This window comes from Limanda limanda, chromosome 10 (genome assembly GCF_963576545.1).
Source record: "Limanda limanda chromosome 10, fLimLim1.1, whole genome shotgun sequence".
NCBI lineage: Eukaryota > Metazoa > Chordata > Actinopteri > Pleuronectiformes > Pleuronectidae > Limanda > Limanda limanda.
In genome coordinates, this window is record NC_083645.1 from 1,326,465 (window position 1) to 1,339,115 (window position 12,651).

The following is a 12,651-nucleotide window of genomic DNA, read 5'->3' on the forward strand; positions in this document are numbered from 1 at the left end:
CCAGACCATCACTGACTCACCACCAAACCGGTCATGCTGGATGATGTTACAGGTAGCAGCACGTTTGCCTGGGCATTTCCTGACTCTCACCTGTAACATGTACTCAGTGTGAACCTGCTCTCATCTGTGAAGAGAACAGGGCACCAGTGGAGAACCTAACAGTTTGTTTAGAAACAGCCTGCTGGAGGGCATTTGGTAGGGCTCTGGCTACTCTGCTCCTCCTGTTCCTCTTTGCACAAAGGAGCAGATACCAGTCCTGCAGCGGGGAGGTTGACCTTCTACAGCCATGTCTAGCACTCCTCATGTAATGGCCCGTCCCCTGGTATCTCCTCCATGCTATGAGACTATGCTGAGAGACACAGCCACCTCAAATTATTGCGATGCCACGCATATATGGGCCATCCTATCATGCTATCAATTACAAAAATGGCATCAGCAAAATTCAAACCAAAAAAAAATCCAACAGGAAGGATAAGGATAGAGAAATGATCTGTAGCAATCACTTGCAAACCAATCCCTTTTGGGGTCTGTCTTGCTGTTACCGCTACAACCACTTGTTGGTACTTTCAATTAGTACCAAAGCATGTGAAATTGGTCGCGCTTCCTAAATGGAGTTTGCTGTCCGAGAAGTTCAATTGACTTGGTGTTATAATGTGATAAATAAGTATTCCGTTTTCTTTTTTGAGCAGTGTATAACGCAGGGGTATGATCAGTAGGTCAATTTTTTCATGAAACTTTACAATTATGTTAATTGGTGACACTTGCTATTTTGGGTTTCTTGATTTTGTCTTGTCTTGCATTTATGACATTTTATGTATTGTACTTAATTTTTGCTATATATTTATCTTCAGTTATATCTTTTTATTTTATTTTTATGTTTTCATTTTATTATTATCCAGCGTGTATGTGTGTATCTGTGTGTGTGAGTACATGGGTATGCTTATGTTTGTATACGGTAATTACTTTATGTATGTGCTGTTGAATGATGATGATTGTTGTCCTTCAAATCCCAATAAAAATTTGATCACAAAAAAAAATATATATTTATTCAAAAAGCGTCTCCTCTGGGAGTTATTCCCCTTCTCTCATAAATTTTACTGGGTATATGTTTATTGTTGCTTTGAGTGTTCAGATTCCGATAATACCACTTATCATCATTCTCTTCTCAGTACTTGAAGATGAAGATGACTTTTGATTAGATGGGATAAACCAAAAGGAACTGCGTGGCTCATAGTATTATTCCCTGCTTGTTGCAGGAGTAACTAATCATAAGTAAAAAATATACCATCTCAACGGTCACTTACGATAAAAATATTTGTATCCACCCGCTTTTACTTGTCTTCGATGTGATGATGTCACACATACGATGCTTCTGATGGGGTTTGTCCTCATGACGTCACGAACGTCTGCGCTCTGACCCTGTGTTGTAGAGAAGAGGCGGCGCGTCGGAAAGCTACAGGATAGCAAGAAGCTAGCAGGTGTGAACCCAACCTGGAGGTCTGCAGCGACGCTCCCCGGCTCCAGGCGAACGCGTTACGTCTTCAGGTGTCTCTGAAGTGATTCCCGTCGGACGGAGCAGCTGCAAGCGCCTGTTTACACGAGTCAGCGCTCTGGCCTCGACAACTCGGCTAACAGTAGCTAGCATCAGGCCCCGCTAGTGCTAGCCGCGGAGCTTACTTTCCCGTTACCAAAAGCAAAACAAGGTAAGCGGGGGGGAAACTCGTTGTATCGCGTGTCTCCCACAGACTCACAACACACAGGTGAGATTTGCTCTGCTGGCCGGTCAGCCGCTGTGTTCTCCTTCTTTAAAATGTGTTTTCGCTAGCTCTATGCTAACCGATTCGAGCTCAACAACTAACCCTGATGACGGACGTTGAGTTATTTGGTTGTAGTGGGGTGTCTCCTCGTTAAAGAAGTAGGCGGTGTTTGTTTTGTATTTTATTGATTAGCTGGCGGTACTTAAAGTACATTATATATTAGCTACGTTGGTTTCGTTTGGCTAAATATCGGAATTTTTAGCTAACTAGTTAGCAGGAGAGTCTCAGCGAGGCGAGAAAGTAAACATTAGGTGATGTGAGGAGAAAGGTCAGCTCCTGTCATCTCCAACCAACCAGTCGGGTTAGACATTATAGAATCTGTCATGTTTTCGCGCTCACTGTGTTATTGTTGAATCGAGCCGAGCTGACTTCTCCTCTCTGCATCCCGCGCTGCTTGTTTACAGTGGAGGATGAACTGTCAGAGGAAGCCTCTCCGTCCTATAAGCCTAAACCCATACCGGCTGCTGCTTTTAGACATTCAGTTTTTGTCCCAAGTATAAACGATCCTGTACACTAGACCTCTTAGCCCCCAATTTGCATATAAACTTCCGATCAATATTTCACATGTTATATTTGTTAGTTGAATCTATTATGCTCAGTCTTCAACCACCACACTGTGGAAACAGAAGAGAAGCTTTCAGGAATATCTGCTAGTATGCCATGAATTCCCATCACACTTTACAATGCAGCACTTTAGTTCCTTTTTCTTAGCAGGCACTAACTCCGAGAATATAACATAACATATGTATCCATAATTATAAAAGTCATAATTATTATTCGAGTTTAATCAATTATTGATAAATGTCTGTTGTTAGATCACTTGTGAGTTGAATTAAGCATAAGCCTGAGGTTGAAAAATATTGTTTTGACTGGATTATAAATTGTTGTTCTGTAGTCACTAGAAAGAGCATAACATTACTTGTACTAGGTCATGAGGAGAGCAGGCGCCCCTGGAAATTTCACATGACCACTGCTCTGCACACATACACACACAAACAAATTCCAAACTTGTATACATGTGATATTATTTTATTTTTTACTCATAATGTAAATATTTCTTGTTGTTCGTGCTACCTTCTCCATCCTGACCCACTGTGCTGTTTTCTTTTGTTGGTAGGAATGAGTAATGACTTCTGTGGTAGTGTCAGACGGTGGAGGGAACCTAGTGGAGTATGTCACTGTCATAGAGGAGCCCCAGCAGGTGAGTCCACTCCATACATCTGTACAGCTCCAGGCAGAAAAGCACAACACCAGGTTAGAAAGAGTAGTAAGAGGGGAGAAGTTAACATTACAGTGAATGCAGCTCTGTTCTCTTGTGATGTAAGTTGAGGAGTTCTTCAAACCTGTTGTGCTCAATTTAGATGGAGCCTTGAGTAATGTGATTATTTACCTTGTAAATAATAATCTTAATAATAATATTCAATATCAAACTTAAAGCTGTTCACTTGTGATCGAATCGCTCAGCATGGATGTTAATACCCAGTCTGAACTGGGCCTGAGATTGAAATATACGTCTGAAGGAAACCACGTACTGCTCATCACCTGCTCAATACCATCCCATCAGTGAAGGACGGTGGTGGCAGTACTTCACTGTGAAGGGGGTTTTCAGCAGCAGGAACAGGGGCAATGGTCAGGGTTAAGCTTATTGAAGGAAAGTACAGTGATTTCCTTAATGAAAACCTCAGGCAGGGCCCAAGATTCACCTTCCAACAGGACAACTATCCTGAGCTCACGGCAGATAAAACACAGGAGCAGGTTAGAGACAGAGATGTGACTATGATCAAGCGGCACAGCAGGAGCCCTGACATCAAACATCTGTGCAGAAATCTGAAAATAACTGTTTTCAGTCTCCATCCAAACGGACAGAGCCCAAGAGCATCTGCAGAGAAGAATGGCAAAAACAAATCCCCAAATCCAGTGGTTTTAAAGTTTAAAGAGTCATGCTCAAGATTTGAGGCTGGGTTAACTGCAAAAAGTGATATAACTGAGTATTAAATTATATAAAAATATATATTTTTTTGTCTCTTTCCAAACTGTCTTCAGTGTGAGCAGCATCAAGTTGAGGAGGAGGAGGAAGAGGTGGTGCAGCAGGAGATAGAGGCGGTGATCGTGGGGGGTGGCGAGGAGGTGGAGGAAGATGTGGATGAGGAGGAGGGCGTGGTGCTGCAGGATGAGGGCTGTCCAGCTGTGATTGTGGAGGAGGTGCCCAGTGCCCAGGTGGAGGAGTGCTACTCAGCTCAGGTCCTGGTGTACGACGACGAAACCTATTTGATGCAGGATGTGGCTGATGAGCAGGAGGTGGTCACTGAGGTGTCTGAGACTGGTGAGTTGCTTGAATTCTTGTAATGTCAAGTTTGCCTTCTAAATAGTGGGTATAGTGGCAATTAATCGCATTTATGTCATAGTTAACTCAAAATTAATCGCAATTAATCCTGGACCGGTGCGCTATCTGGGAGCACAAACACACACTCGTCCGCTCCCGCTAACAGTTTAAAGTATACTTAACTTAAATATACAAATATGAGTAAGTGCAAAACTCTTTGCAAATGTATAAAAATAAGTTTCAGTGTAATACAGTAATATACTCCATCTCCAAACTCGTTATCAGTTGTCTCTCTACCGTCGTGGCGTGGGGCGGCAACACTACTGATGCTTGTTCCTCCCTTTACACTGAATTGTTTACAAACATTAGATCCACGTGTTGGTGTTGTAATCTTTTGTGTGAAATACAGCCACACTTTTGACCATTAAGCCTTTTTGCATTTTGTTGTTGGTAAGATTTAATGATCTTCCTCAGACACAAACAAACTCAGTTCCTTGCTGCATCATTCATCCGTTTCATTACCATGTTCTGTGTCATATCAACCATCCCATTTAAGAATGCAGATACTATCCAAATTAACAAAAAAGTTTACAGTGAACTTTTTGATATGTTACATAAAGCCTTGTCATATATATATATTTTTTGCTATAAATAATCAATGACAGCATTAGCTGGATCCCATTTTGCAGAAAGTAGTTAACTCTAAAGTCTTGCATAAGCCTTGTCATTAGCTTTAGTTTTTCTAGTATATATTAAATGATAATAATATTAATGCTATATATTAAATTCAGCTCCAGGTCTGAACATAAACTGCATATGACTGTCTGAAATCTGCACAAGCTTAGTCTTGTTTCATACTCATCTACATTTGCAGTGCTTCAAGCAGAGAAATTCTGTCTTTGCACTTCAACTGCTGTTGTTGTGTATTACACATAAAGCAGTAGACTGCCCCCTGCTGGCCAGAATTATGTCTGACCTTTTAGACTAGATCACAGGAAACAGGAAGGGAGGAACACATTGTCACTACAAACCCAAAACAAGGAAGTCAACATTTCAAAGTAGCTGAGGTTGCAGCACTGCATTGCTGGGTGTGTTTGTCTCATTTTCACAGCAGAACCAATATATTTATCTTACAAGCTGTCTCAGGTCTGGTCTTACTGTCTCCTCAGTGAGTGTGCTGTGTGCTAACAAAGGTTTGTGTGTTTCTATTCTCAGTGGAAATGTCAGGTCATGACATGGTGTGTTTTGACAAAACATTTGAAGCAGCAGAAGCTCTTCTTCACATGGAGTCTCCTGGAGGACTCCACAGTGAACGCAACACAGGTAAACAGCCAGTAGCACACAGGAGTCTGTTGATGTATATTATAGGAATGAGGATTTAACAGGTAGATAAGTTCAGTTCTGTTCCAGGGTTTATCTGACACTTCTAATAGGAATCAGGCTGAGTACATCAGGGTTCATCTCTGTACACTGTCTAATGTTCTAATTCATTCAGTTAAGAGATGTCATAGAGATAAAATATGTCTCATTGGCTGTGTGAAATATAAAATTTGTGGACACGTCCATGTGTGCATTTGAACAAGCAATCTGAAAAGAACTCTCTGTTATGGCGAATATCTCAACCAGTAGTATTCTGTGTCTTGCGAGGTAGTAGCTTATGACTATGAAACTTGTGGTGATATTTAATGTGAGGATCTGCTGTCATGGGTCTCTCTCTTATACACACAAACAGAAACAATTCTACATCAGTATTCACAGGTCTCCTGGCTTTTCAGCCATCTTAATAATAATAATAAAAACCCAGATACAATGTCCATATCAGAGGTAATAGTGTGACTGTTGTTTGACCCCAGCAGAGGATGTGATGATGGAGACGGTGGTGGAGGTGTCAACAGAGTGTGGGCCCATAGAGGAGGATTCCTTCCCGATCCCTCCTGACTGTGAACCTGCTGCCAAGAAGAAGAGAGGAAGTCAGTATCCCTGCTACACACAGACCCCATTCGAACCTGCAGTTGTGTTCGGCTCTGAGATTATCACTTTACACCTGACATTAGTCAATGTCTCCACATGAACAAAACAGTGAACACAACTCAGTGGGATAGTTAAATAACATAGATGATGATCATTTGTTGGTCACTGTTAATAGTGTGGCATTGTCCACAGATAATTATTATAATATCTTTTCTTATCCAGAAGTTCTGGATTCAATGTGAGGGGGGACCAAACAGAAATAAAAACAGAATATTGTTTCCCTGTTATTAATAATTATTGTTTAGATAATTCATCGCGTCTGTAATGATTCTACAATAACATTCATGAGTTAAAGACAAATCCATAAATTCATAAACCAGTGTGTTATAATTTCTGGCTATTGTTTTTGTCACTGTGTGTTTGTTTTGAATGTAGGTGGACGTAAGCCAAAGTCACACCAGCCTGCCTCCAATGGCTCCTTTGACCTGGGAATCAAGAAGAGACAGAGGGAGGGCAAAGGTTTGTATCAGATCTGTGTGTGAAGTTGACAGCCTGTGGCATTCTGACTGCTGGTCTTAGTTCTCTCAGGAGATGTCTGTGTTATAAAATGGAGTGGGATATAAAAGAACGTGTGAGAAACATTGAGTAAACACAATTCCATTCAATCTGTCCTGGCAGCTTATGGGGTTGTGCATCATTTCGTTGTCATGCACTACAGACTCAAAGTGACAGGTATACAGAGATGGCCAGTGCCCACCTACTAAGGACTGCATGCCTCTCGCAGAAACGTGCACAGCTAAAATCATGACGAAGACCAGAAAGATGGATTTTTTGCTGCTTTTAGAGAGAGAGACAGAGGGGGAGAAGGAGAAAATGAGTGTGAGTGAGTGAAAATATCACCTGTGGTTGTTGCAGTGCGTTCAGTCTGTCCCTATGTACAGCTCACACCTGGATTTTCTCTTTTATTGGTGATAGTGTGATGTAACCAGGCCTGGAAACCAACTCAAGGAGAACATTTTTTCCCTTTAATTCACTTGTTACTAATCATTGAAAGCATCTTTAAGGTGCAGTTGACGTGTGTGAGTCTTTTTCTACAGTTGGCCCCTGACCATCAATGCAGTGATAATAACTACAGTATAGGTTGTGGAGCTTCAGAAGTTTATCTGTTTCTGTGCTTTGTGTCCCCCAGGCAACACCACCTATCTGTGGGAGTTCCTGCTGGAGCTGCTGCAGGATAAAAACACCTGTCCCCGCTACATCAAGTGGATGCAGAGAGAGAAGGGCATCTTCAAGCTGGTCGACTCCAAGGCCGTGTCCAAACTTTGGGGGAAACACAAGAACAAGCCCGACATGAACTACGAGACCATGGGCCGAGCCCTTAGGTCACACTTTCTTCTACACAAATGCCTCATAGTGCTGAATGCTGTCTCTCCTGTCACTCGTAATAACTCAGCTTTGGTGTGCGTCTGTATGTGTTTAGGTATTACTACCAGCGTGGCATCCTGGCAAAGGTGGAGGGTCAGCGTCTGGCCTACCAGTTCAAAGACATGCCTAAGAACATTCGTGTGATCGACGAGGAGGAGGGCGAGGAGTTGGAAGACAGCGAGGGCGTGGCCCAGCACCCGGCTCACCAGCAGGGCCCTGCCAGCTTGGGCACCCACTCCACTGCTGCCATCCCGACTCAGCAGACCTACGTCACTGTCATCCCCAGCAATGCCACCACAAGGTCTGAGAAGTCTATTTGGCATTCCCATGTGTTCATAACCACATATTGAATCTGATGTGCTCAGTGTTGATCTGCAAAACTGGTTTATTTAGTTTCTGCTACTCAAACTACAATTCAATTTTAAATATTCAGAAGGAAATGCTTAACATGATTGTGTTTAAAGTTCAGCCATGAGATTATTGATCTTTTCATTTAACCGATAAGAAATGTACTGATGAGGGATATGGTGTACTCTTGTCTGCCCTGTGCCTCCTCCTCCAGACCTTTCCGTACCATGCCAATGGTCATGACCAACTCTCTAGGTCAGGTGACGTTAAACTCCTCGTCCATTCTCACCACCACCACAGGAGTCCCGGTAAGTGTAGCAAACACCTCCGCCAGCACTCCCCCCAAACTGGTGATCCAGGCTCTTCCCACAATGCTGTCCACCGGCTCCAAAGCAGGAGAGAAGATCACCATCATCACCATCCCGGCAAACCAGCTGGCATCGCTCTTGCAGGCCAACTCTTCGGGCCAGCTCACGCAGCTCATCCAGGCCAAACATCTGGCCACGCAGCTGACGCAGCAGGTCACCACTAAGCCTGCAGCCGGCACTGCACCTACGATCCAGGTAATCGCTGGCCGCTCAGCACCACAGCTCATCCTTGCCAAACCAGCGGCTGTGGCTCAGCGATTGCCTCAGCTCCAGGTGAGCCAGCCTCACCCCACCCTGGTGAAAATCCCCACGCAGCCCCTGAAGCCCACCGACTGTCAGCCTGAGGCAGCACAATCAGAAGTAATAGTGGTAGAGGTGCCGCGCCCCTCCAGCCCACCAACAGCATCAGGGAAGACCCCGTCATCCTGAGGGTGGGGGTAGTACAGAAAATGACTGTGGACGCTGCCGTGGAGGTGTAGGGCACAGCCCACACCTCCCCCGCCTCAGAGCAGAGCTGCTCTCTCATTGGCTCTCAGACTCTCAGCCTATTGTTGGTTTCCAAGGAGACTGAAGCCACACAAAGGATCAAAGGGACTGTTGTAAACACACACTCACACAGGTGGTTCAGAGCTCAGAAAACATGGGCAGCCTTAGATTGTACATGAAAAGCTCCTTTTGTAATCAAACCTAATATAAAAGCCCAATGAGACTTTGTTGTAAACAAAAATTTAAAAAACATTTTTTGATACTCAGCAGGTATGTAACAGTACAGGCGTAGTTTGACTTCATCTCTTTCTTTCCTCTTTTTTCAGTCTAATTGTTTGTCTGCAGAGTTCTGTTACTCCACAGCACTGTCACCTTCTCCCAACGTACAGCATCTTTTTCTACTGGTCATCAAAAGAGAGTAAAAAGGATGTCTGCATGGAGATGGAAGAACTTAATGGTGTGCTCCACATTAGAAGTATGATATACTATTTTTCTTGTACTATCAATGTATTGAAGTAGATTTTACTTAATGTGTATTATAAAAGAAGACAAATGTTAATTGTAACTGTCTGAAGTTGTTTTATTGAGCCATCTGAAAAGTGACATGTTCTCAAGTCTATTTAAAGAAACTTTGCAGCTGTATGAACACAGTACCATGCACTGGTCAGTTCACACAGAGGCACTGTGCTGCTGGGAATGAGCAGGTCTCAAGTCACTTCTATGGCCCTTCAAGCCTGGTATTAGCATCTGTCCTGAGACCTCAGATCAGTGTTTAGCTGACTTTGTCCGTTTACACCTATGTGTTTCTAGTGACCACTGTGATTAGACCTCACTTCCCCGCGCTATATTCAAATAGAGATGCACATCATATCTGTTCACAAAGAACGCATGATGTTTTTAGCCAGTCTGAGGATACAGATATATAAGCGCTGATCATCATCCTGTGGTGGTCAGTGTTAAATATTGGGGTCACAAGCAAATCAGTCTGCCAAACAATTAGGTGTGAAAATACTTTTGGTTCATTGTGAAACTCCAGCAGGTCAGAGAGCGTTAGACGAGTAGGTGGTGGTTGTGACGCAGGACAATTTGATGTTCACCCAGCTAATAGAATGTGTCCTAATGTGGTCTGACTGACCAGATATTAAATGTGTCCTAGGTGCATCTTGGGTTTGTTTAAACTTTAAACTTAGAGCAGTCCACTGGCGATGGGATGGATGTTAATACCAGGTCTGAGCAGGGTCTCTGTGAGACCCCCGGTCTCAGTGTGTCCACCAGCTCTGCTGGGAGATAATTACTGTTTACTTGTTTAACTTAAAAAGCAGCAACTTCATCAAAAAGTCATCATTTTACATCCTGAGCATTCAGCACTGCCCCTAAAATCTGAAGGGACCACAAATATTTACCTTTACTAATCAGAACAGAAAAACGTAAAATAAAAACATCTGAAGATGCTTGTTGTGGACAGTAGATCTACATGTGGAGAGTACCGTTTAGAAGTGTAAACACACTTATACTTACAACTGATGTTCCACAATGAAAAAGGTTGAAATGTCACAGTAGCATCAGTGAGTTCACTGCATACTGTGCCCCCAAGCTCAGTTACACTGAACCTGCAAAAAGACCAAACACAAACCCATGAAGATCTTCAACACCATGACAGAACACGTAACACACAGAAACATGGATGCAGCATTCTGTTGGGAGCACACTTTGATATACACTCTCTTTAAAAACATATCTCCTAAAAATACCCAAATCTCTTTTGGTTATACTAAACAAAAGAAGATATCTGTTCACGGCTGGTAGGAATGACTTGCGTACGTATGCATGTTTACGTTGGCAAGAATCCAATCAAAGGATGTGTGATGGAGGAGCTGGAAGAGAACAAAGTAGAGGTTTCAAATGAAATTTAAGCAACAATTATAATCAATGTCTTCGATCATGGCATGTCGTATATAGAGGCCCGACAAAGTACAACCAGGAATGACAAAATGTAAGTTAATGTGACTGTATACCATGCTGTATGATTGCTGTACAGGGGTATGCACTGGATCTGAGTTTGAATCCTGGCTCAGCCGGGGGTCTTTCTGTGAGAGGTTTGTGTGTTCTCCCCCTGTCCGGGTGGGTGTTTATCCGGGTACTCCAGCTCCCTCCCATAGTCCACAGACATGCAGACTGGGGTTAGATGAATTGTCAGACCATGTCAGACACTGTGTACACATAGTGGTGTCCTGAGGTAACTGGGTCGGTGGGCTAACAGGAGAGGCAGCCGGGGGGGTCTACCTTCAGGTTGCGTTCTGTAATGCACAGAAAAGCCCAGGTGTAAAGAGTGGTAATCTGAGTTACCATAGTTTTTCTGACCAGCTCCAACCAGTTTAACCTCTGACCTCCCATCTACACAGAACTGCTACTCACTGGTTTTGGTTCCATTAAGTAAAAACTCTCAGGAAATCAACTGTTTCAGAAAAACTCAAACCAGAAATCATCTCACAGTCAAAGTCAGTGAGATGAGGTTTATTCATCATACTGAGGAGTTTGAATTGAGCATTAAATACTTCAGTTACAGGAGACGTCCTCTTAGGAACAAACTTGATGAATTATTAGCAAATGTTTTCTGTCTTTAGGATGACAGACATTTGTATCATATCATTCACAGTTTAGCTCACAGAGCAGGACTCGTGCTACCTGCCCTCTGACTGTCCGACTGTCAGCTCACCTGATGTTGGTGGACTATGATTACATCAAGACTGCTTGATATACATTATGCCTACTCACATATTCTACCATTACTGGTAATAACTCCTCCATTTCAATTGTCATTGCTGCTCCCTTAATCTCTATCAGATATTTTCTTATGTATAAATACTGTAAACAGACACATTTTTATTATGTTACAGTTTCTTCTAATCTATGTTGTAAATATTGTAATACTGTTGATGTGTTCAGCTACACGTGGTTGTACTGTAAAGTGTTAGAAAAGCGGGGCAGCTGAAGGGTAGAGTGGTCGTCCTCCAACCTGAAGGTCGGCAGTTCGATCCCCAGTCTGACCCATCTGCATGCCGAAGTGTCCTTGGGCAAGATGCTGAGCCCTGAATTGCCCTCATAGAACAACAAAGTGCTGCTAATAGATGCACTGTATGAATGTGTGTGTGAATGGGTGAATGTAAAACTGTACTGTAAAGCACTTCGAGTGGTCATAAAGACTAGAAAAGCACTATATACTATAACTATGTACTTGTGGCACTCTGAGATCCTCGGATGAAGAGTGCCTTACAAATAAAATGAATTATTATTATTATTATATAAATACAAAACCAACCAAACCAAAAGCGCCATGTGAAAACACACCATTAACCCTGTGAATGCACACAGTGTATATTCTTCCCAATTCCAATCCTGCCCATGCCATGAGCACTGTACTTCTACTGCTGTTATCTCACCAGGCAGGATAAGTCCTCAGATCTCTGCTGTGATACAGTGAAAGGAACATATGAATCAGTCTCCTATCCTCTCACGCTCTGCCAACAACTGGGTCCTCTCAATCAAGGGAGGAATGATGCAAACCATCCCCTGCTCGTCTATAGGACTGTTTTTAAATGCACCCACTCGAAGATGTTGTGATGAACTCACCCACACATCTGTTCCAATGTGGCTTTTAGAGAGGGGCTTCTGAAATAGATGCTGCAAAACAGGAGCCGGAAGCCCCAACCCCTACTACTAAACAATTATTTGTGCTCGTATTTGTTGCCTTCTTAGGACTTTTCTGGTATAAACACTCACCTTGTCAGGACCAGTAGACAGAGGTGTGGCAACCGTGGCTCAAGAGATAGGGTCGTACATTAGCCGGAAGGTCGGTGGTTTGATCCCCATCTCCCTCAGTCTGCATGCCGAAGTGTTCTTGGGCAAGATACTG

General features: G+C 43.1%; 1 protein-coding gene across 2 annotated transcripts; it reads left to right on the forward strand.

Annotated features, from left to right (window-relative positions):
- The first annotated feature begins 1,431 nt into the window (after window positions 1–1,431).
- elf2a (E74-like factor 2a (ets domain transcription factor)) lies at window positions 1,432–9,297 on the forward strand. 2 transcript variants are annotated; one of them, XM_061079878.1, is made up of 9 exons: window positions 1,432–1,703; window positions 2,935–3,018; window positions 3,861–4,140; window positions 5,356–5,463; window positions 5,994–6,110; window positions 6,547–6,630; window positions 7,301–7,493; window positions 7,592–7,837; window positions 8,099–9,297. In XM_061079878.1, the coding sequence occupies exons 2-9, from the start codon at window positions 2,944–2,946 to the stop codon at window positions 8,679–8,681; spliced, it is 1,686 nt and encodes a 561-aa protein (XP_060935861.1). In that variant the 5' UTR covers window positions 1,432–1,703; window positions 2,935–2,943; the 3' UTR covers window positions 8,682–9,297. The 2 variants fall into 2 exon arrangements, with proteins under 2 accessions (XP_060935861.1, XP_060935862.1); XM_061079879.1 differs by having other exon boundaries at window positions 5,997–6,110.
- The last annotated feature ends 3,354 nt before the right edge of the window (window positions 9,298–12,651 follow it).

What these genes read in the sequence shown, in the direction of transcription:
- elf2a (XM_061079878.1), top strand. Translation starts at nt 2,944, where the DNA reads ATGACTTCTGTGGTAGTGTCAGACGGTGGAGGGAACCTAGTGGAGTAT. An exon ending in TGCCAAGAAGAAGAGAGGAA is followed by an intron (nt 6,111 to 6,546) that starts GTCAGTATCCCT and finishes TTTTGAATGTAG; the next exon opens with GTGGACGTAAGCCAAAGTCA. An exon ending in ACCATGGGCCGAGCCCTTAG is followed by an intron (nt 7,494 to 7,591) that starts GTCACACTTTCT and finishes GTATGTGTTTAG; the next exon opens with GTATTACTACCAGCGTGGCA.